General features: G+C 47.3%; 2 protein-coding genes across 10 annotated transcripts in view; one reads left to right on the top strand and one right to left on the bottom strand.

Moving 5' to 3' along the window:
* The window catches only part of AMPD3 (adenosine monophosphate deaminase 3), a 50,644-nt gene extending 31,380 nt beyond the window's left edge, over window positions 1–19,264 (top strand). For all 8 annotated transcript variants that reach the window (XM_081545309.1, XM_081545303.1, XM_081545302.1 and 5 more), the window contains 10 exons: window positions 673–802; window positions 4,556–4,750; window positions 6,066–6,197; window positions 6,726–6,889; window positions 7,807–7,933; window positions 10,587–10,750; window positions 11,737–11,857; window positions 12,954–13,127; window positions 14,834–14,944; window positions 15,970–19,264. In XM_081545309.1, coding sequence (XP_081401435.1) covers window positions 673–802; window positions 4,556–4,750; window positions 6,066–6,197; window positions 6,726–6,889; window positions 7,807–7,933; window positions 10,587–10,750; window positions 11,737–11,857; window positions 12,954–13,127; window positions 14,834–14,944; window positions 15,970–16,146 — 1,495 coding nt within the window. In that variant the 3' untranslated portion in view covers window positions 16,147–19,264. The remainder of the gene's footprint in view (window positions 1–672; window positions 803–4,555; window positions 4,751–6,065; window positions 6,198–6,725; window positions 6,890–7,806; window positions 7,934–10,586; window positions 10,751–11,736; window positions 11,858–12,953; window positions 13,128–14,833; window positions 14,945–15,969) is intronic.
* A 289-nt stretch (window positions 19,265–19,553) lies between these two features.
* The window catches only part of RNF141 (ring finger protein 141), a 46,945-nt gene continuing 42,110 nt past the window's right edge, over window positions 19,554–24,388 (bottom strand). For both annotated transcript variants that reach the window (XM_081545313.1, XM_081545312.1), the window contains one exon: window positions 19,554–22,820. In XM_081545313.1, coding sequence (XP_081401439.1) covers window positions 22,815–22,820 — 6 coding nt within the window. In that variant the 3' untranslated portion in view covers window positions 19,554–22,814. The remainder of the gene's footprint in view (window positions 22,821–24,388) is intronic.

The following is a 24,388-nucleotide window of genomic DNA, read 5'->3' as shown; positions in this document are numbered from 1 at the left end:
CTGGTGGGGACATCAGTTCTTGCATGGACTTCTGTCCTGGTAACAACAACCCTACATCCCTCACCTGCCTATGATGTAGAACATCCACCCCTCGTCCTGAAGCCTCAGGGTTGAGAAATCTGGGTGTCATTTGGTCACAGCCAAGGTGGGAAGGTCATGCCTTAGGATTTGACTGTAATACTGATCTTTTGGACAGAGGTGAAACTCCTTTCAAGGAAGGAAAGGTGGCCAAGGATAGATGGGAGGATGAAAGACGGAAGGGCTGAAAGAGGGAGACTTTCTTTGAGTATCCACGAAGCTGAGTTGGACCCTTCACACCCTAAGCCAATTCAACCCTCACTTCAGTCTTGGGCAGTGCCATCTCCGTACTTGTTCATGAGAGACAGCAGCTTGAGATTAATTGCCTAAACCTGTAAAGCTCATACAGAAGGAATCTGTATGAGGTCAGCTCTCTACCTTTCCCTATCGACTCTCCACGCATTTCGTAGAGCTCATGGCTGTGGTTACACAGTTCAGCTGGGTCTGCGGATAGCTGGCCCCTTTTCATCCCTCCCTGCTCCATCCTGACCTTCCACCCAGGACTGGGTCCCCACAGACACTGGAAGTCTCCAGACTTGGAGAACTGATGCGACTTCTCCTCAACTGTGGTTTCTTCTCCTTCCCAACCTGCAGGAAGACGTATTGTCACCGGCGGCTGAACTTTCTGGAATCCAAGTTCAGCCTTCATGAGATGTTAAATGAAATGTCTGAGTTCAAAGAGTTGAAGAGTAACCCTCACCGAGACTTCTATAATGTGAGAAAGGTGCGTTAGCGGGCCAGCGTTCAGAGCTCCCGTCCTGGGCCTCATTCCAACCCACTGGGGTGTCCTAGCCAGTCGGGGGCTGGTCCCCAGTGTGGCCTTCCTATGAATAAAAGGAAAACTAGCCAGCTGTCTTCCATGCGTCCGGCCACGCCTTAGATGGTGTTTGTTTTGACTTTATTGTGTATCTGTCAGAATGTGCCATCCTCCTTGAAAAATAGAGCAGGGCCTATTAATTGGTTATAAGAGTTGAGACATAGAGGATGCCTCAAATTTATCATGGATCGAAAAACAGTTATCAATGTTAAGACCTCTTTGGACTTGGGAATGTGTGGTTCTGCTTCCTTCTGGACCGGGTGTGTTTAAGGAAGAGTATCTGACGTGCTCCTCTCTCTGCCCTCCCCTAGAGTGGATGAGCAGCCTGCAGCTGGGCTCAGGGCCTGTAGTCGGGAAAAGCCTGCAGATTAAATGGTCACCGCCTCCTGCTTTTCCATTTTATTCCATGTAACTAATATATATCAAGCATGGGATCAGTGCCAAGCGAGGGGCATTTGATGCTGAGTAAGGGTCACTTTCTGTCCACAAGCAGCTCCCAGCTGGTTACTATTAGTTTGATAGGGATGTGATAGAGATGTCTTTCAGGAAGAGGTTGGAACTGAGCCGACTAAGAGTGAGTTACGCTCAGCTCCTGGGCCCTAAGGCTCACACAAGAGTCTCGGGGATTTCCAGGCAAAGGGCGTGTGTTGGACACCCCCGGCGTGGCATCTTTACCTTCAAGCACCATCTGTTTCTTCTCTGTGATCCTCAGGTGCTCAGACAGATGGGTGCCTCAGTCAATAGGCCAGCTCCTCTCTATCCTGCCTACATGAACCCTACACCCTAGATGGGTGTCCAAGGAAACTCCTCGCCCAGTTCTGGGCAGCCCTGCCTCCACACATGCGCGTGCTCAGGGCCGGCCTGCCTCCTGCAACAGAGTCCTTGCTGACTGCACCAGCTCCGACACTGTTTGCTTCTGAAGCGGGACTCCTGTGGGTGCTGATGGGCTGGCCAGCTGCTCTCTGGCCACTCTGTGAGCGAGAGTCCTGGGGGCTGGGGTGGGGGCTGTGGTTACATACCAGAGCCAAACCTCGAGCTCTCTGTCAGTCTGGGGGTTCGTGTACTCTCTGAACGGAGATGCTTTGAGTGCTGTGCTGTGACACACGGGCTTGCTCTCTGGCTCCACAGCCATCCATAAACACAGGCCAAGGTCTGCTCCAGGTCAGGCTGTGCCTGCCCCTCCCTGTGTCCTGGGTGCTGACTGTTCTTACCCTGGAATTCTCTGCGAGGGGAGGAGAGCTGATTCTGAAGCCCAGGATGGGCGGGAGGTGGCCTCCACATTTCCAAGTGCTGTCAGTGTCATGGTGGCCCTGCTCTGAGGCAGGAGCTGTGTGTGGCCATGGGTCAGTGTGGGTGGTGTTGTGAAATTACCTGCAGCATCACAGCAGATCATGGGTCCTGGCACCGTGAGGCCCGACCAGCAGGTGTATGTAACTGAGATGATTGTTTTCAGCTCAGAGCTGAGAACAAGGGGCTGAATGTGTTTGTTGCTTGGCAGTGGGGTAGGATTAGGTCTTACCCACTTTGGTTTAAGTTTCATATCAGGGAGAGCAAACAGATTTCATCTGCTGTGCCAAACTTGACCAGTGGGGAGTGGCTACCTGAAGCTATTCCCAAAGCTTAGTGAAGGGTGCTGTAGTTGATTGTTGATGTCTGTCATGGATGTGGCAGACCCCAGTTTGATTCCTGGGTCGGGAAGATCCCCTGGAGAAGGGATAGGCTGGGCTTCTCTGCTGGCTCAGCTGGTAAAGAATCCGCCTGCAGTGTGGTAGACCTGGGTTCGATCCTTGGGTTGGGAAGATACCCTGGAGAAGGGAATGGCTACCCACTCCAGTATTCTGGCCTGGAGAATTCCATGGACAGAGGAGCCTGGCAGGCTACAGTCCATGGGGTCGCAAAGAGTCGGACACAACTGAGTGACCTTCACTATGGATGTGGAAATAGTGTTGGCTTAGAGGCCAGGTATGGGCCAGCCCATTTAGAAACCACTGTTTGTTTAGACCTAGATCTTAGGTGAAAGCAAGGAATGCTCTTGGATCTTCCAGTGAATTAAAAGTGCTGACCTCTGATTACAGGCTCTTTTACTTGTTCCTAAAATAATCACCTTGGTAATTTTGAAGTTTGGATCAGATGCTTCCTGGATTGTCCAGTTGTTTTCCTCCCTCATCTTGTGACTCACGGGGGTAAGCACAGGCTGCACCCCCTGCAGTGTGTCACTGGGATGCCGGAGGACAGCAAGAAAGCCCAGAATGTGCTAAGTCACGCTGAGGTGGTTGAGCCCAGCTGTGTCCGGCTGAGCTAAGGCCGGCTGACCTTTGCTTGTGCCTCCCCCACGAGCCCAGCCTGTCCCTGAGGGCCTGAGCTTTGGGGGATGTTTTAACTTTTGGTGCTTCCTTTCTCTGATGCCCAGTGGTCTGTCTTTCTGGTAGGAGTGGTGGGATTAAGGGCAGGAAGGCCCTGAGGAGTGAGTGATGTGGCCGGTGACAGGGGCTGGCTGGTGGAAAGCTCACAGAGGTTCAGTGGATTGGATGTCTGGTTTGGCATGACTTGGAGATGCCTGGCCAGCTGTGGACAGCATTCCTTGGCCTGAGGTCAGCCGCCTCCTCACCCCAGCCCTGGCAGATTGCCCAGTTGGCCGCAGCAGGGACTGCAGAGTGTGGGCTAGTGGCTGGCAGCACCCTGGCCTGTGAGGCCACTGCCACCTTCCCTGGGACCTCCTGCAGGCCCCTTAGCTTTATGGAAGAGGGTCAGGATGCCCACTGTGACTTCAGGCCATCCCTTAGCTTAGCCAGGGCTCTGTTTCTTTAGGGCTGGTGGCTGAGGGGAATGTTCTGGGGGTTCTAAGAGAGGTCAATGGCAAGTGCGGGATTTTGTGGGGCATTACGTGAGCCCTCGGGGTTCTATGAGGAGGAGGTGGATATCATTGAAACTGTTGGAAACTCCCACACCTGTTCATTGGTCCATTCATCCATCCATTGATTTCACATCATCCCAGGCTCTGGGGTAGGCGCTGGAGACTCAGATGCATCAGACACGGTCCCTGTCCTTGAGGACTGAGCTTCCAGTCTAGTGATGAAATAGAAAATTATTAGAGTGGACTGGAGGATAGATACAGTGACGGGAGTGTCTGTGCCAGGGTTCCAGGTTGGACGAGGGAAAAACTCATTCATTGTGTTTGGGGGATCAGGATAGACTTCTATGTGGAGGAGGCTGTAGATGATTTCCAGGTGGATGAGATTGGTGGGGAGGAAGGAAGACATTCAGGCTAAGGAATAGCATGGCTCCTCGGGTACCTGTAAGTGGAATATCCTGGCTAGAGCAGAGAGCAGGGCAAGGTGAGACTTAAGACTGAAAGTAAGCCTTGAATCCCAGGCTAAGGAACTTGGGCGTTATCTTGAAGAGTAGGGCAGCACTGATGTGTTAACAGGGGCAATGGCCAATCTGAACTGTACTTAGAAAAGGTCTCCTGATGCTGTAAGGAGGGAGATTGGGCAGCAAGGCTAGGGCGGGGGAAGACCAGTTCTAGAAGAGATATGGGGTGGGGTGGTCCAGCACCAGGGGAGCTGCTGAGGCTCTGCACTCAACACCGAGGCCTGGGGGTCCTGGTTCCTGATGCAGAGGGAGGTGGCTCGGCTCACATGCTGGGGCACTGTGTTGCAGGTGGACACGCACATCCATGCAGCTGCCTGCATGAACCAGAAGCACCTGCTGCGCTTCATCAAGCACACGTATCAGACGGAGCCCGACAGGACAGTGGCCGAGAAGCGGGGCCGGAAGATTACCCTGCGGCAGGTGTTCGACAGCCTGCACATGGACCCGTACGACCTCACTGTGGACTCGCTGGACGTCCATGCGGTGAGTGGGCTCAGCCCCAGGGCCTCACGCAGTCCTGGTGGATGACTCAGCCTGCTGGAAAGCAGCCACGATTGGTCTTGGAGAGGGGCTGGCTTTCTCCAAGAGATGTAGGCATCTCTTTCTCTTCCAGCCACGGGAACTGTGAGAAGCAGTTTGTCCTCAGAGAGTAAGGGCTGGAAGCAGCCTTGGGACAGAGGAGAAGACGATGTGACTTGGAGTCAGACACATTCCCCTTCTAACTCCCATTTCCGCTATGTAAGGGTTAAGTGCCTTTGAGTAATTCATTTGAGCTTTTATTTCCTTCCTTATAACATGGTGACTACCACGTGCCTTAATGACATTACAGTGTTATTAAAATACTAAATAGTGGTGCAGCTGCTATAGAAAACAGTATGGCAGTTCCTCAGGAAGTTAGATATAGAATTACCATATATTCCAGCAATCCCAATCCTAGGTATATACCCCCAAAGAATTGAAAGCAGGGACTAAAACTGATACTTGCACATCAGTGCTTATCACAGCATTATTCACAGTGGCCAAAGAGTGTCCATCAACACTTGAATGGATAAACAAAATGTACACACACACATACTGGACTATCACTCAGTCATGAAAAGGGATAAAGTACTGATAACCTGCTACATCTACGGATGAACCCTGAAAACATTATAAATCAAAGAAGTCAGACACAAAATGACAAGTACTGTATGATTCCACATGTATGAGGCATCTAGAACAGGCAAACTCATGGAGACAGAAAGGAGAATGGTTTACCATGGGCTAGGGAAGGGGGTCATGGGGAGTTATTATTTCGTGAGGACGTAGTTTCAGTTTTATAAGATGAAAAGAGTTCTGGGGACAGATGGTGGTGATAGCTGCACAGCAGTGTGAATGTACACTTAAAAATGGTTAAGACGGCACATTTTGTGTTGTATACATTTCACCACAGTGAAAAAATCTTAAACCAGACATTGAATGAGGAGATGTGGAGAAAGGGCCTTATGCAGTCTAAGCAGTAATAGGACACACGTTATTACTGATGGCTCAGTATCCTCTGCTCGCTCAGCTAGCCCTGATCCTAGAAGCATGAGGACCTAGACCCTGCTCTACAGAGGGTCTCAGGGAAGGACCCCAGGGCTGACCGAGCGAGGACGTGTGGTCCTGGGCCTGGGACTTTCCAAGCTTCCATGCACGAACTGACATAGATGGTGCCTTTCACTGTGGCTTGCAGAGGCCACATCCTAGAGGCTGGAGGAGGCGTGTGTCTGGTGGCTGCAGGCTAGGGTGGTGAGCTGGCTGGTGTCTCTTTCTCCAGGGCCGGCAGACGTTCCACCGCTTCGACAAGTTCAACTCCAAGTACAACCCTGTAGGGGCCAGCGAGCTGCGAGACCTATATCTGAAAACAGAAAACTACCTAGGAGGAGAGTACTTCGCTCGGATGGTCAAGGTGAGTGAGCCCTTGGCATCTCCAAGCCCTCCTCGGATTCCCGACAGCATCTGCGTTCAGGGAGTGGGGGCCTGCAGGGTCTCCTGTCCTCGTCCCCTTCCTGAATCCTTGTCCATCCAGCTCAGGCGAGGTGCAGGGGCCCAGTGCCCAGTGCTGTGGCCCTGGCCGCCGGCTTCCAGGTGGGCAGGAAGTGCTGTGTGTGGACTGTGCTGACTGCAGGCAAGAGGAAGGGGAGAATGTCCATCCCAGTGCAGCCCTCCACATCCAGGCTTGCTGCTCTGCATGTTTGCAGCCTGCACTGGGTACAGGTTCGCTCTGTTTGGAGACGCTTATGCTCCCGGGCCTGGTCACATGTGTGACTGTGCAAGCCCAGGGCTTTCTTCCCCACGAAGGTGGAGTGAGTGCTGACAAGAGGTGTAGATCAGGCCTTCTGAGCTGGGGAGCTGGTGGCTGGGGGAGCTGCAGGGTCTTCTGCTGGGGTCAACCCAGGGTCAACCCTGGGCTGACCTGAGCTCTTCTTGGTGCCAGGAGGTGGCCCGGGAGCTGGAGGAGAGCAAGTACCAGTACTCAGAGCCACGGCTCTCCATCTATGGCCGCAGTCCCGAGGAGTGGCCCAGCCTGGCCCGCTGGTTCATCCAGCACAAGGTCTACTCGCCCAACATGCGCTGGATCATCCAGGTGCCCCGGATATAGTAAGTGAGGCGGCTGCTGTCTACCCGTGTCCTCTGGGGTCGCCAGCCTGTCCCGGAGGATCTGCTGAGCCTGTTCCAGTGCCAGCCTAGGCCTAGTGCCCCTGGGACTCCCCTGCAGAGAGGGGCGGTCTGCACAGATGTCCTTGTGATGCTTCAACACAGTTCTTTGAAGAACATATAATTGCAAAGGCCTCGTGGAACTGTGTGCTCAGTTGCTCAGTCATGTCTGACTCTTTGTGACCCCTTGGCTGTAGCCCACCAGGCTCTTCTGCCCATGGAATTTTCCAGGCAAAAATACTGGAGTGGGTTGCCATGCACTTCTCCAGGGAATCTTCCTGACCCACAGGTCGAACCCGTGTCTCTTGTGTCTCCTGCATTGGCAGGCTGATTCTTTACCACTGCACCACCTGGGAAGCCCTGGTGGGAACGACTGCCCATCTTCTTGTCACTGCGATTTGAGGATGGACTGTCTCTTTGGGTGAGGCTGGGAGTCTGCATAACCTGATGGGGGCCTACATTGCTGGCCCACTGCCTGGATATGGCTCAGACTACCCCTGTCCTCTCCAGTCTGGGCAATGTAGGGCCCCTGGAATGGCTGGGACTTGTGGTTTAGGGGAACTGAGCTGAGTGGCAGGGAGTTGGATCAGCCTGAATCCCAGCGCCCTCCTCCCAGCATGGCCTCTAGCTGAAGAAAGCTCACTGATGGGCATGGGTAGGTGCTGAGTGTGCCAACCAGTGCTTGGTATTGCAGAACTTGGCGAGGAGGGGAAGGATCTGTGTTGGAGCCCCACCTCTGACTCTTCCCTGGGTGCTTAAATGGGGACTTGCACTGCCTGAGGAGGGGACCAGGGCTGGTCTCTGACAGGTCGAGGGGGCTATTGGGACCACCTTTATCGGCAAGTCTCCCTTTCCCCCAGTGACATATTTAGGTCAAAGAAGCTGCTGCCAAGCTTTGGGAAGATGCTGGAGAACATCTTCCTGCCCCTTTTCGAGGCCACCATCAACCCTCAAGATCACCGAGAGCTTTACCTCTTCCTCAAATATGTAAGCATGGGTGGTGCCCAGGTGATGTGCCCAGCAGGGGAGGGAGGAGAAGTCTCTGAGCAAGTTGAGTCAGCTTACCTTCTAAAATCGTGTCACTGATGTGCCCCAGGCATGAAGTGTCCAACCCTAAGAAGCTGAATTTCTAGAATAACAAGCTTCTTGCAGAGAAGGGACGTACCCTTCTCCTCTGGGGTGGCCCTACAGGCATGGGTGGGGTGCTGGGAAGGCAGCCACGGGGCAGACAGACCGAAGAGTCAGTTCCTGCCGAGGCAGGGCTGAAGGGACCAGGCCCACCCCAGCTGCAGACATTTCAGACTCCTGCTTTCCCCTAGACACCAGTGGTCCTCATACCTTGTTAGGTTAAGCCCCACAAAATATATTTTTCTGGTTAGTTGTGGGAGAGGGGAGAAGGGTGGAGAAGAGACTTAATGAGGAAGGGCATCAGGGGGGCAGAAGCTTGCCCCGCCCTCTGGGTACCCAGAACAGAGGTGGCTGCAAGCAGTGAGAGGCAAGTTCAGTGCCTGGTGGAGGTTATGCTGTGGATGGTTTCTGACAGGGAGGGAGGCAGGGAAGATCCCAGAGGGCTCAGGGTGAAAGGTGGGGGTGACGGGATGGCTGAGTGTATCTGTAGGGGGTAAGGCTAGGGGGTGCTGAAAAGTTTGAACAGGCAGAGGGCCAGCATTGAATTTATGTCTTAGATCATCAACATACAGGCTGTTGAGTGAGGAAAGCCCTGGAACAGAAGGTAGCTGGAGGTGGGGGCAGGGGGGCAAGGGGAGAGTTGGGGGCCTGCTCCAGCAGTAGAGACATGAAGGGGGCTTGAAGTAGCAGTAACAGTTCACACTGATGACCTCCCCGCCCAGTGAGCCACGCCATGACACGATCTCACTTCACCCTCATGACCGCCCCATTTTACATCATTTGGTAGGTAGTAGCCAGCATGATTATGCATTGCTGTGTGTTAAGACACTGAGGATTATCTCACTTAATCCTTATGGCAGTCCTGTGAAGCTACTAGCTCCAATTTACACACCAGGAAACTGAGAGACCACAGAGCTAAAAAGGGGCAGGACTGGAATTTATACCCAGGGTCCTGACCTAGATGTCATCGATCCCATAGGATCCTGCCTCCCATTAAGGAAAGTGAGGTGTATACAGGTGGTGGGTGCGGTTGGAGAACAGATGGGGCTTGGGCATGGCCTGCAGCTGAGCAAGGGGAGGATTTGGAGGGGCCCTCGGTGCCTGGTTTTGCAGGGGAGCAGGTGCTGTGCCTTTAGGAGGTCATTGCCAGCTGTGCGGGGAGTGGGAAGGCTGGGGAGGAGGAGGAGTTGGGGTTTGGACAGATTCTGTGCTTGAGACCCTTGGGATGTCCAGTTTAGCGCCCTGCATGGGGGGACGCAGAGCTCAGGAGGGGGGCTGACATTGCCCCCGTGCTGGGCCTTGAGAGTTCAGGAGCAGCATGGAGCTGTGAGTGCAGACAGAGCAGAACTCGAGGTCACTCTGGCCCCCAGACATGTCCAGGCCATGCTGAGAGCTGCAGCAGGGACCGTCATTTCCTTTGACATATGACTCTGCCAGGGAAGATTCTGGCAAGACCTTGGTGGTCCTTTGCTTCCCTGGGCCTCTACTGCCCAGTTGGGAGCAGGCAGACCTGGCTGGGCCTGGGCTGGGAGCCCCCCCAGATTGGGCCAGTCCTTCAGGGGCCCCTTCCCAAAGCACCGCTGTGGCCGAGTGACGGGAGCAAAGCGGCCCCGCGTGCCAGCTGGGAGCCAGGTCCTCGCAGGTACGTCCTTCCTCAGGGCCTGACCTCTGGGAGGAGGTGACAGGAAGAGGCTGGTGACTCGGGGGGGCTCCTGGAGTGTAGTGTGGGCCCAGTGTCAGTGTGAGTATGGTGTGGGGAGGGGCGTCTTCTGAGCTGCTCTGACCCTGGCTCAGAGGGTGGGCTCCGGGAGCCAGGGCTCAGCCTTCCCTGCTCAGAGGGTGGGCTCCAGGAGCCAGGGCTCAGCCTTCCAAGAAGCCCTCCTGGATGGCGCCCACCTTGGCCTGCTTGTGAGGCATCCCAGCTGGTTTCTCGTGGCCACACCTGAGACACTGTGGCCACCTCAGGGCATCCTCCACCAGCAGCCCCAAAGAGTGCAGACCTCGAGCCCATTTAGGCTCAGCTAGTGGTCTCACGTGGGCAAGTGCCTTCACCAGCCCTGCTCTGCTCTCAGCCAAGCCCACCCTCACAGGGCCCCTAAGCACTGAGTTAGCTGATGATGTGTGGTAAGTGCTTCAGGCAGGGCCTGACACCCCGTAGGTGTATGGAAACGCCTGTCCCCTTCCCCTCACAGCTGTTGTCACTGCTGCTGATGGCACAGCGGAGGACGGGAGGTGAGTCCAGCCGCCTCACCCTTCACCTGGCCTGGCCTGAGTTTCCCTTCACTGTTGCCGCCACACAGGGGCTTGGCACTCTCTAGACTGGCTTCCAGGGTACCTCTGGAAACCCTAGAGGGACGGCCTGGGGTGCTGTGCCCACTCCCCATCCCTGGGAAAATTGGCTCAGGCAGGCCCCGGGGTCCCCAGCTGACAGGCTTGGGCGCCAAGGCCTTTAACACTTCGCTCTGGCAGCCCGTCTGCCACAGCTTGATGCAGGATCCCCCCTCCTGCCCAGGTAACAGGGTTTGACAGCGTGGATGACGAGTCCAAGCACAGCGACCACATGTTCTCAGACAAGAGCCCCAGCCCGGACGTCTGGACCAGCGAACAGAACCCGCCCTACAGCTACTACCTGTACTACATGTATGCCAACATCATGGTGCTGAACAACCTCCGCAGGTGGGTGAGCCTGCCCTGCGCACCCCTCACATGGGCACTGGACCCGTACCCGCAGGGCCACACTCACACGCGCGTGCATGGGCCCACTTGCTGCGACAGATACACCATCACACATACAAGGCAGCCAGCCCCCATGCCTGGACACACAGGTCCATACACACCCCACACCTATGTGTGTGTCCATCCCTGACAGGATACAGACACATGACCTTCCGACACACGTTCACTCACCTCCACACCGATGGTGTTCATACGTGTGTCCGTCCATTCAACACATCACAGCACCTGCCAAGTGAAAGCCCTGTCCTAGGCGCAGGGCACATAATAGGTAACAAAACAGACTGTATTCACGCCCTCGCAGAGCTTCCATCCAGTGGTCTTGTGCGCCCAGGCTCCCCCAGCGCACACACCCAGGCAGGGTCCAGGCGGCAGGACGCTGTGCAGTCCTTCCCACCCCTGCTGAGTCGCAAGGCCTGAGCCTCAGCCAGCGCCAGTTCCTGGGTGTGGGGCTTTTGGAGTGGGACCACGACTGAAAGGAGATGGCCAGGGGAGGAGTCCTGGGCCGAGCTTTCTGAGGCAGGGGCTCTAGTTCAGCTCCGTTGCTGCCCTGCTCAGGGGCTTCTGACATCTGGCTCCACTCTCTGGGATTGCCCCCTTCTTACAACAGAGTCTGGAACTCGATGGCTTCTCAGGGCCTTGCCTGTTCTGAAGGTCTATGAATCTGGGCTACCAGGCCCTGGGGGAGAGGAGGAGAGGATGGATGGAGGACTGGGCCCTCTCTCTGTTCCCCAGAGATGGCACCTCTTGGTTCTGAGGAGCTCTGGGCCTGGGTCTCAGAATTTAGGGAGAGGTTGTTTCCAGCTGTGCTGACCCTGCCATGGGTGACTGTCTCCCCTGGAGTGGGCCCTGAGCGAGCGGTGCAGGTCCACGGGGCCTGGGGCAGGTGGACCAGGGGTCCTTTCTCACCATGAGCCTCATGTCTGCAGGGAACGGGGCCTGAGCACGTTCCTGTTCCGGCCTCACTGTGGGGAGGCCGGCTCCATCACCCACCTGGTTTCCGCTTTCCTGACTGCCGACAACATTTCCCACGGGCTGCTCCTCAAGAAGGTAACTGGGCCCCTGACAGATGCCTGCCCTGCAGTGACAGTCCCGCCCTGGGGCTCCTCTGGGGAGGATGGGGACCGCCTGGACTCTGGCCACACCCTGGGAGGCCCTGCCCAGTGATGCAGAAACACTGGCTCTTTTTCTAGGCTTTGCTATCTGTAGTCTCTTGGTTTTATATTTAATTATGAAATAATATGATCAAATCCATCACAATTTAGGTTTTCAAAAAAATGGAGAAATAGAAAAAAAAAATCGTTAACTGCTATCACTTAAACAAAAAAAGCATCATTAGCTTGTTATTATTTCCAATTCCCATCTTTTTTTTCCCAGGACATATTTTTATTAAGCTTATTATCATAACAGTTCCTTCTTCGTCCCTTAACTTAGTATCACAGCATTTTTCTGTGCTGTGACATGACATCTGTGCTGCTCATCTTAAAAGCTGCGGAAGGACAGCCCTTCTCCAGCTGTTGCACAGAATCCATCCGCCTTTTTGCTTGTGTAATTAATGCTACCATGAAGTCTATGCATTCAGTCTTCTCCATATTTTGACTCACTTCCATAGGAAGGATAATTGCTCAAACTCCTCTCCTTCACTGTTCCTCGGGGGAGTCTAGCCATGCCTCATGTTTCTGTGTGGGGTGGGTGCTGCCTCAGAGAACCACTCTTGCCCGGTCATGTCTGCCCCTTTCCACCTCCAAGGAGTTGCAGTGTTTACAGTCACAACCTCAATGTTTGTGGTCAAGCAAAACAACAAAAGTGGGGCTTCTCCAAGGGCTGACTTGTTGGGGTCAGTGCCTGGGAGAGGGGAGCTAAGGACGTAGGTTGGGGTCAGCCTGGGGCCTGGCAGGTGCCCTTCCTGCCCTGAGCTGTGCTTCTGGTCTGGAGCCAAGACGGAGCACTTCCAACAACGGGCAGGAGAGCAGTCCCAGGCAGGGATGGGCCCCAATGCAGGAGAGGTGAACACAGAGGGTGGGGTCCAGAGTCCTGGCAGGGAGCTCAGGGGTCTCCCACAGACACTGCCCGGAGCCCTGGCTTCCCCTGGTGAATGCTCCCCCGCTTTGGCTCCTGTCCTCTGAGTTTGGTGGTTCTTTTGCAGAGTCCAGTGTTGCAGTACCTCTACTACCTGGCTCAGATCCCCATTGCCATGTCTCCTCTTAGCAACAACAGTCTGTTCCTTGAATATTCCAAAAACCCTCTGAGGGAATTCCTGCACAAGGGGCTTCATGTTTCTCTCTCCACCGACGACCCCATGCAGTTTCACTACACGAAGGTGAGGACTTTAGGGGAAGGTGAGGGCTGTCGCCCTCCCACAGTAGGGACCTGAGCACACGGTGCCTTTGGGGTGGCACTGGTGACCAGTGGAGACAAGAGGAAGCTCCTGGTGAGGAAAAAGTGTTCCTTTCAGAAGCCCTTTTTTGGGGTTCTTGAAACCATGAGGATTTCTTTTCTTTGCCTTTTATTTTCCCTTCCTTTGATATTCCCGAGCTCTGTAATATTGGCAGAGTTACTTGTATTAAAAATGTTAGCTACTGTTTCTGTTACCACTGTGATTACTAGGAAGTTGTGGATCTCTGGGACAGCGAGGAGGAAGGGGAAGGTGGTATCAGGCATGGGGACCAGTCACCAGTGTACCAGCACATTTGGGTGGTAATGAGGAGACCAGCCACAGATTAGTAAAAACAGAAGTGCCAAGGTCTTCCAGGACAGGCTCCAAGCTTCTGGTCTCACGTTTGCATGCTCAGTTGCTACTACGTCCGACTCTTTTGCAATCCCACGGACTATGCAGTCTGCTAGGCTCCTCTGTCCATGGCATTTCCCAAGCAAGAATACTGGAGTGGGTTGCCATTTCCTTCTCCAGGGGATCCTCCGGACCCAGGGATCAAACTTGCATCTCCTGCATTGGCAGGCGAGTTCTTCTTTACCACTGAGCCACCAGGGAAGCCTTTGATCTCAAGACCCCTTTATATAATGAGGAACTGAGGCTTTCAGAGAGCTGAGGTTGATGTACCTTGTAGCTAGTGATAATTAACTGTGTGAAATTGAAAAATATTAACTCGTGTAAAAATAACAGTAATAAATCATGAAATGTTAACACAGTTAGCAATTTTTATGAGAAGTAACCATATTTCCACAAACTTTGGTAACAAAATAGAGAATGGCATTGCTTTACATTTTTGCAAATCTTAATATCTGGTTTGATAGAAGACAGCTGGATTCTCATCTCTGCTTCTGCAGTCAATCTGTTGTGACAAATTGTTTTTACCAAAGTGCATGAAGAAATCTTGCCTCATAAAATAAATACATAGTTGGAAAAGGGAGGATCTTTCAAAAAGCCTTGGGGACCCTTAGGAATGCTGGGACCATGTTTTCAGAACCACTGCTCTAGGATAAAGAGGCAATGATGTGGCAAAGAGGTGATAGAAGGACTTGTGATAAATGTGAGATATTTCACAATTGAGAAAACAAAGTGAAAGCACAGCTCAAGCTTAAATCCTCCTAGGCTTACACTAGCTCACTAACTGATCCTTGATCACTTCTCATTCCTAATTAATGCTCCATCTCTGTTAGAACTTTACTCAGATTAACTTTTATTTTGGACAATCTTAAGAAAAAGTGTTAATTACAAAGCAAGGCTGCAGAGTGGGTATTAAAAGTGTGCATGACAGGGAGATAGGCCAGGAGAGCAGGCTGGCACCGCTAGTCCTGGGTGCAGGGGCTTGAACATGTGCTGGTCAACAGATAAATCTGTAGGTGTTCTTTGCTATTTCTGTCTTTGGTTACCTGAAATTTCACACAAAAAAAGATCTTGGGAGTTTGTGATTTTAGGGGGAGGGGGATGTTGTTTTATTGTCCATGTGCCAGTTCTTAAGGAAAAATGAAATCTGCAATGTTGATCTGATGTTCCTAGCTTGGGAAATACGTGAAGCGTTGAAATGGACAGACTTCTATCTAACGTTTCCTCTGGGGGGAATCTAGGAAGCACTTATGGAAGAATACGCAATTGCGGCTCAAGTGTGGAAGCTGAGCACGTGTGACCTGTGTGAGATCGCCAGGAACAGTGTGCTGCAGAGCGGCCTCTCGCATCAGGTACCTCCCGTCCTCTCCACATCGTACGTCAGGTGCCTGCTGTGTGCCAGGCGTTTTGTCGGCCCTGCAACTGGGGATGGATGAAACAAGCAGGGTCTCTGCCACATTCTAGGGGAGACCGCTGGGGAGACTCCTGAATTTTCATGGCTGCTCTGTCGCCTTTTTCAGATCTCTGCTCACACGTCACCTCCTTGGAGAGGCCTTCCCTGATCACTCATTCTGTAGCAGCCACACACCTGCCCTCATTATCCATCCCTTAAGTCTGTTTTTTTTCATAACATATATTACTACTGACATTGCCATTATGTAGTCATGTGTTTTTCTGTCCTGCCTTCCAGAATACATGTTCAGCATTACATCCCTGGGGTCTGGATTAGAATCTGGCACATAATAAGCACTCAGTGCTTCTCAAATAGCTGAACAGTACCTAGACTGAACAGAAAACTCTAGGAATGGGACCCAGACATCACTCATTTTTTCTTAACAGCTCCCTAGGTGATTCTGATGTGGAGCCAGGGTTGAAAACCACTGCTCCAGAGAGTGTCTGTGTCCCTGGGTAGCGACCCTGGGCAGTGTCAGTGGTATAGGGAGAGGGCTGCATTGTGCTGCTCTTGTTGGACGCTAATGCAGATGAGAGTTAATGCTCAAGATTCATTTTGTGGGGACTTGGTTCCTTGGACTGGTTGTCCCCCAGCACATCTGTGTGCCCTTGTCAGCTCTCGGGAGAGACTTCTAGAATCTTCACGCCTTCACCTTCATTGCCAGTGGCTCTTATAGTTCTCATCTTTCTGATCAAGGAAAGCACAGTTAGAAATGAAGGGACTGAATGTGGTTATCAGGGTGACATCCTTGAGGACAGGAAGGCAGAAGGAATTTTGTAACAGCTCTGTGAGGAAAGATGTCTTGATGGAGGACCTGCTTTGGAGGAATAGCCTGATTTGGTAGGGCTAAGTCTGAGCTGCCATGTGGATATAGAAAGTGAATATAAGGTATATTGTTTCATTTGTATTTCTCTTGGTCCATAGGAAAAGCAAAAATTTCTGGGACAAAATTACTATAAAGAAGGACCGGAAGGAAATGATATTCGAAAAACAAATGTTGCTCAGATCCGGATGGCATTCCGATACGAGACCCTGTGCAATGAGCTCAGCTTCCTGTCTGATGCCATGAAATCAGAAGAGATCACAGCCCTGACCAACTAGTCGAGTGTTGGACATGCGTTTTAACTTTTTGGTTTAATTTCAAGTCTGCCATGATTAACAGTGGTCAAGATACCAAACTAGGACTTTCCTCCATGGAGAGGATATCGCTGAAGAACTTTCAAACTAGTGATTTTTGGTTGCACTGTTCACTTTAAGGTCTAACATGCCCATTTCGGTGGCTTCCCTGGTGGCTCAGAGTAAAGTGTCTGCCTGCAATGCGGGAGACCTGGGTTTGATCCTTGGGTTGGGAAGATCCCCTGGAGAAGGAAATGGCAACCCACTCTGGTACTCTTGCCTGGAAAATCCCATGGACGGAGATGTCTGGTAGGCTACAGCCGATGGGGTCGCAGAGGCGGACACGACTGAGCGACTTCACTTCACTTCATGCCAATTTCTGTTAATATTTTTGAGTAATAGATGGTGGCTCCTCCTTGGGGATCTGGGAGCTGGATACTTGTCTGTACTAATTCCTAATTTTCCAAATGTCCCTCTTCAAAGTGTTAATGCTTGCATTGTGGGGGCCAGGATCTTACATGGTCCAGTGCCCAATGATACAAAGTCTGTGTGGTTTTCTGCCATAGTCCTCTCTATAAACCCTGCAGGCTTGTTTGTAGTTGTTCATTTCAGCCTCTCATGGGCTGGCTGCCTTAAAATCTACTTCAACGCTCCCTTTCATAAAGGAGCTACTTTGAGAGAATTAGAAAACTTCCTTCTTTGGGTTTTTTTTTAATGAGTTTTTAAAACTATTTAGCCTTCCTCCCTTCGTATTTAGGAAACCAAATATTCACATCACAGCCATCACTCCTATTCTGTGTCTTGGTTTCCTTATCTGAAAGGTGAGGGTTTAGATCAGATGAGTGGTTTTCAGTGGTGTTCTGTGAGCTCAGTTCCTGGACCACTTCAGGGCAGGGAATGAGAAGGGGGTTGAGGCTCTGAGGTGCTGCTTTTACTTCAAGGTGACTCAGCTTTCATCGGTTTTATACTGGGGGTTCTGTGTATTTACATTTGAACTAAGGACTTTGAAAAGCACAGGACTAGATGACCTCTGTTCCTTTTGGCTCTAATATTCTGTGCTTGTAGCCCAATTATCATTTTACTTATGAACAGTTAGGGCCACAGAAGTGAAATTTGATTAAGGTCACACAGCTCTAATAAGTAATAGGATCAGAACTAGGTTTCCCTAATCCTAATCTAGTCCTTTCCCCACTATTTTTTCAGGCCTGACAAATGTAGAATTTTTTTTTTTAAGTACAAAATAATTTATTGCAGCATTATATAGGTTGGCATTATTTTACAGTGAATTCTTTTCTCTCAACAATTATGAATCTAAATATTAACTTAGTGTGAAGTCTTGAATTTATATTTGTCTTAAAAGGAAGTATTAATGTTACAGACATATTTATATGGTTCTGAAAAAAACATATTCAATGATGCTATTACTGTTTTCTGTACAAGACAGAACAAAAGCTATCCCCCCCTAAATATTGCTCAACAACACTAGTTTTAATAGTTACACTGTTGCAGGGAGGAAGCCAATTCTGACTCCATGTTGGAAACGGTTTCTTTGACTTGCTTTTGTTATTATAATCGTACTTAATGGTGTGTTGAATTTTTTTTTATCAGTGTAACTTGGTGCATTTCTTCCCCCTCAAGGTGAAATCTCTCCTTTACCTAGTATGCAGACCTCTTCAGAATATATGTGGTCCCAGGGGCCAGGTAGAAAGCATTTTTAAAGACCAGTCTGAATTTAAGCTTTACCAATGTACTCTTCATCTGTGTTACTAGTGCCTGGTACATAGCAGGTGCTCAATAAATGTATATTATATAAAACTGAATGAATTTCCTCTTTTGGAAATTTTTTAAGGCTGTGTGCTCCTGGAACTCAACAGGCTGCTTAAGGACCTTCTTGTCTATCTCTATGGGCAAATGTAGACTCGAGTAAGCCCTTGTGAAATATCACAGAGTTAGAAAAACACTATTTTTGCCTGGTGAAGATGCTTACCTGGCTTTAGGTTGTCTTGTCCCGTTACTTTATAACAATTATCCCCTCCACTAGTCAACTTAGCATATGGAACAATAAATACAGTCTTTTTACGAGGCAAACATATGCTGTCTTACAGCTAACCATGAAACTGAACGAAAACCGAGCATTTATCTTAGGCACTCATTATTTTTGAAAAACCATTTGTATACATGTGCCTGAACATAACAAGTATTTTACAGTTTTTCATTGTCATTTTATGTGTATCAAGCATTTAATTATCAAATAAAGTCTGTTAGGACTGTGGCTCAACAGTTTTAAACTATTTTAGGCAAATCTTTAAGTTTTAAAGAAAAGATATAGGCATCATGAAAAGCTATCAATAATAATTACTAATTTATCTTTTTTCTGAATCAAGATTCAGATACGGATGACATTCACAAGGAAAATTCAAAAATTTGAACTGAAGCTTACAAAACCCAGGAGGGAAACTTTTGCTCTTTTTTCTAACTTCTGCTATAACAGTTCATGAGTGAAGTCTCACATGGTCATTTCCTTTTCCCTGGATCTCCAGTCTGTTCAGTCAACACCTGTTGGATTTTACCTGACCTGCACGCTTTTCAGATACCTTTTTCTATAGCACGATGCACTTTTATTACATCATCAACCTAATTGGCCTTTTTAGGGTGAATCTCTTTCGTGATCACAGTTGGAATCAAAGCCAATTGTACACTAGCCCACGTTTCTAGCAGAATGGTTTTTGAGACATGCTTACTCTAAAGGGCTCAAGTTCATATTAATTGTTACTTGAAACTACATTGTTGAAATGATCAATGTTATTTTTCTGTGCCTCATAAAAACCAATCACAGCTCCTGGGGTACTGTTTACCAAGGCCTGTCCTGTACCTTTACTTTGTCTTACCTTGGGTAAAGCCGAGTTAAAAGCACATTCCTATGGCTTTCTCTTTACTTGTTTCTGAGTGCCGTGATGGTGAAATAATATTTTGATCGTTTTCTGAGATCGCAGATGCAACTGAAGGTGATACACTGGTAATATACCTAGGTGTTCTCTACTTAAAAACTATGACTGTTATAAAAAACAGGTGTAACTAACTGCAATAAAAGGAACACTTATCAGACACCGTTCCTTGAAAATTTTTATACCTTCAACCTCTAAAGAAATATCTTATTAGGGAGATAGAGGATGCCAGAGTTAGACTATAAACAGCTGCAAGATTGTAAAAATAAATCTCTGAGGGGGCTTTTATGTCTTTGACACCAAAATGTGTACTTCTCCATGATGATACACATTAAGTATAAACTGCTACTACTCCTTATAAATGGCTTTCCCATTCTCAGCACTAAGATTCTAGCCTGCTTCTCTAATTCCACTCTTTTATCTTAGAAATGATCTTACAAGGTAAAATATCAAAACCACCACAGGGTGAAGTATTTTATTATTTTTACTATCCAATAGGGTAACAAAAAGACATGAAAACAAATGAACATCTGTTGCTGTTTATATTATATTGTCATTGTAAATGCCCTTTATAAATGTGGGTGATCACCTGATTTCCCTAATCTCCAAGTAGCTTTCTTACTCCTAGATAGAAAAAGTAAGTTGGATTTAATGAAGAAAAAAAGTTAAAAGTGAGAATTCTTTGGACTGCCTTTTAATGAATCCAACTTCTCAAGGATAAAAATCACTGAACCAAAAGATACTTTTAAGCAGTCTTATTACCTCTATTAGGTATAAGTAAATTGAGTCTAATTTGAAGTGTTTTAAAACAGCACAAAAACATCACAATCTGCCAGAACACAACACAAAACAGTCCTCTAAGGAATATAAACACTTGGTATATAAAAACATGAAACTACATGATAAAAAAAAAATCTCAATTACCTAAAATTTACTTGCTAAAGATTATTTATTGCACAATACGTCAGTTTGCCCCAAGAATAAAACAGATACTATTATCTTCAACTTCTAAATTCAGTACATAGTCAAATCCATTTTCTCAAACTAAAGTTCTACAGTATTATGAGTAAACCCTTTGTTATTAAGACAGGGAAACTTTATAACTTAAAAATTTCTTAAGAGTTCATGAAACAGCTTCATAAATCCTAGAAGGCACACATATTTCCTATCATAGTAAGTGCATTTAAGTACTTAATATTTAAAAAAGACAAGCTGTACAGAATACAAAAAGTACACATTTCATCCATTAAACAAATTTACAACTTTCACAATTAGTTATTACAGTAGAACCTACCTAACATTCACATCTAAAGAATTATCACCCAGTTTAATGGAGTGAGCAAAAAACTGTGCTCATTTATTTGATAAGGCTAGTAAAAATATATTTCACAGTAGATCAGTTAGTGTCTTGGAGCTTATATTGGAAAATAAAAAGGTTTGGGCAACATCAAGTCACTGGGCTCACTATGAAAAATAGTTCCTGAAAAGGTGAAGGATTCTGGGGGATAAAATCATTGGCTATACCTGGAAAGATCCAAAAATCTATAAAGAAACTATTCATTTTCAGAGACATTCTTAAATTGGGCAATCTGAATGAGACTCAGCAAATCTAATTCATAAAGACAGTACTCCATGGATCATATTTTAGAAGACTTTTAAAGACTTTTATCTCCAAGTTTTCAAAATATGTTCCATGGAGTACTGAGGAACCTATGGAGGAGAATCAGAAGTCTGGATTTTGACTTGGATTTAACTGGATTTTTGGGGGAAAAAAATTAAAAAAAAACAAGTCCCATCATGCAACTGTGTTACTCGGCAAATTTCGATACACTTGTAATCACCAGTGCATTAACATGTTTTTGTTGGCTGACTTCATAAATATTTAGTTATTGTGGTACATAAATCTATATAAGGAAATGTATAATGAGAAAATGATATAGCAGGGTCTGGGTAGGGGGGTATTGTGTGTGTGTGTGTGCGCAGCATGTGTGTGTAGGGATTTTGAGTAAGATTTTTACTTGGAAAAAAACAGTTCTGCTGCTGAAAGAAAGTGTGAACACCACAGATAAAGCCTGTTTCTACAGAGCCTGCAAACCAGAGGAAGGGGCTTTCTCAGGTCACACAGCCATCAAATGCACTGCCAGGTCGACAGGACAGAGACCCAAGTACTCTTGTATAAACAGCTGCCTCCATCATGAAAGTCAAGCAATTATTAGTACTATATTAGGAGGTAAAATCAAGCTACATTTGGTCAGACATTTTTCCTAAAAATTACTTACTTAATTTGCATTCCGATTAAAATCCCCAGGATCCAAAAATTCTGCCGTCAATAAGCAGCAACTTAAATTGTATGCTTTGGTACTTAAGAAAATAGTAATATTTGTAACATAACAATAATAAATCAGAAAATTATGTGGAATGTTAAAACACTTTTTAAAGACATCAGGCCCTAGTTTATTATATGCTGATATGTTAATGTGTAGCATAAAATAAAATTTTACTTTATAAACAAAATTTTTAAAAAATGGCTCAAGTGCTACTGAACATCATATCTATACTCTTTCCTGGCGTTTCAAATGAAATGCAGTGAAACAGAAAGTCAAGTTATCTCCTAATTTTCAGGGGTGTTTTGTGTACATATGGTTAAAAGGCTACATACTATTTTCTTAACCTAAGAAATTTGAAGACTCTGGGACCTCAGGAAGATGCCTTCAAATTAAGAAAATAAAAGCACCATAAACCAATGTTAAACACTTATCATAATTTGGACATAAAATTTAGGGTCTATGATGAAGAAAAACTTCCATCTGAAACTCCAGGATGAATAAGTATTACCAAAAGCTATTTAGAACAGTTTCCCAGCTGTAGGAAAGCATTTCTAGAATAGCCAAGAAGACTCCCCAGCAGAAATCCATTTAGAAGGCAAAGTCCTGCCTTAATTCATAGTCTTCACCCAGATTACACAGCATGGGAGAAAAAACACTTAAGTTAAAAAACATGTAGTTCCAAAACACACTGTTAAAGTTACGAAATAGTTACGGATTATTTCAAGTAAAAACTATTAAAAGAGCAATAGTCAACCACAAGGGGGCACACATATTCCTTAGATCCCAGCAGAAAGACTAATCTAAGCAGTAACATGCACTCTGATGTACTATACATTTTCAGTTAAGATTTTCTCTCAGATGGCTACAACTTTTAAAATTCAAGGTTTATTTTAAAACTAACTAAAGAGATTCCAGAATACTCTTGCCCTGAAAAGTAACAGTGTTTCAGAAGCCCCTGGAAATGTTAACTCAGCAAAGAATTCAAGAGCAATTAGTCCTAATATGTATTAGAACAGATAAATAATAGGAAAATATGGTCTAAAACGGTAGTGAATTTTAGTTTATCACAAGTGGAAGACAGGGAAAGTTTATCAAAATAAAAGGACAAACTGTCAGAATAGCAAAAATAAGAGGATGGGGGGAATTGCTGTGTCTGTTCTGCAACATCCCCGCCCTCTTCCGCCATGACTGAAGCGTGTGTGGCCCACAGCAGCAATGGCACACCTCCCCGGGAGGTCATGGCCTGTGGGGCTGGCCTGCCTCATCAGCCATGTTAAGAATATAGTTAGCCATATCATCTTCAGTGGGTGCATCTGACACCACCCAAGATTCATTCGCTCCAGTCATCTGTAGGCGACAAATAGGGCAATTCCTGTGTCGATCACTCCTATTAGAGAAATCAAATAAAGAATAGTTTGTTTTCTTTTTCTGTTTAAAACAATGAATTTGAAATGTAATACATGTACATTTTTTTTTAAAAGGCAATAGCGTAAAAGTGTATACTGAAAAATACCTATCTTCCTCCTACCCTAATCTTTATTATCCCCAGAGGCAACCACTGTTAACCAGTTTCTTATATATTCTTCAGTTTTTTTTATATTCTTCTAGCGATAGACTAGCCATGACCAAGCTTGTGTGTGTCTACACATCACTGCTCTTTTTTACAAGTATCAGCACATTTTAGAGCTGCCTATTCAAAATAAACATACACTGTTTGCATAGGCCATAATTTATTTAACTTATCTCCCATGGAAGGAAGGACATCTAGGTTTTTTCCTATCTTTTGCTGCTATAAACAATGGAATGGAAGCATTCAAGGCTTAAAATAAAATGAACCTTACATGCATAATAATTTTGGGGGAAGGAAAGCTTATATATAATCACTTAAATACGATTATGTTTTCTAAAGGGATTTTTTTTCTCTTGTCAAACATTACTTTGGAAATTTAAAAAATAGCATATTTGAGCCAGAAACATGTCACAGAGGGAAAATATTTTTCTCTTTATTGCTCAGTGAAATCTGAAACCAAAGTAATTAAATTATATAAATTGCTCTTTGGCTTCTGTGCAAAAATTTAGAAATCTGTTCCAAAAACTAAATGTGAAAGTAGAGCTGGCATATATTGTTCAGATTCATTTCTGGTTCTTCAGAGATAGTTTTAAAGATAATTATCGGTGCTCTTCTGTGCACAAAAGTTACAATTTTAAAACAGTCAATTTCTGCTTCTGGCCAAGGGACCAGATTTATCTTCCCACTTAAAACAACTAAAACACTGGACAAAATACATGAAATAATGGTTTTCAACACTAAACACAAGATGACAAAGGATTATAATCCCAGAGAGATGGGAAACAAAACAAGGTGAGCGCTATAATTACCCGGCTCACCGCCTCTGAGAGTTTCCACGCCACAGAGAGAGCAGGGGAAACTGAGATGGAGCCTGGTAGACTCCCTGAGTTGACAAGACAAGAACAGAGAATCTTAGGACACCAAGATAGCTAGTTCATAGGGTAAAGTGCTGGACAGGAGAAAGCTACACAAAGGGAGAATCCCAGTCTACTCAAGGTCCCTGTAGATATATTCAGCAGAGTAATGATCAGTGTGTGCAAGTCAGGAACTATTCAAGCCCAGGAATCACTCAAAAGGATCTGAGAGGACAGTAACCAAAGCTCACAAAGGGCCTGGACATTGCCTGTTCCCACCAGACAGAGTGGAAAACCTTGTAATTCATGAAGCATCGGGTAGAGTACTCTGCCGGCTTGCCTCAGCAGGGCATAATTAGCTCTAAATGAAACATCACTCTGGTCCTGCCTAACAAGCCATAAAAGCAAGACTCAAAAGGATCAAACTGTTTCCAGGTAACTATATTCCAGAACAAAGCTCAAGGATATTTATAGGAATACAAAAATATCCAGTACCTCAAAGGTAAAAAATCACAATGTCTGGAACCCAGC

This window comes from Giraffa tippelskirchi, chromosome 11, assembly GCF_054371585.1.
Source record: "Giraffa tippelskirchi isolate mGirTip1 chromosome 11, T2T-mGirTip1v1.2.pri, whole genome shotgun sequence".
NCBI classification, from domain to species: Eukaryota; Metazoa; Chordata; class Mammalia; order Artiodactyla; family Giraffidae; genus Giraffa; species Giraffa tippelskirchi.
The sequence above is the reverse complement of the archived record's forward strand: the minus strand, read 5'-3'. Positions and strand labels throughout refer to the sequence as shown.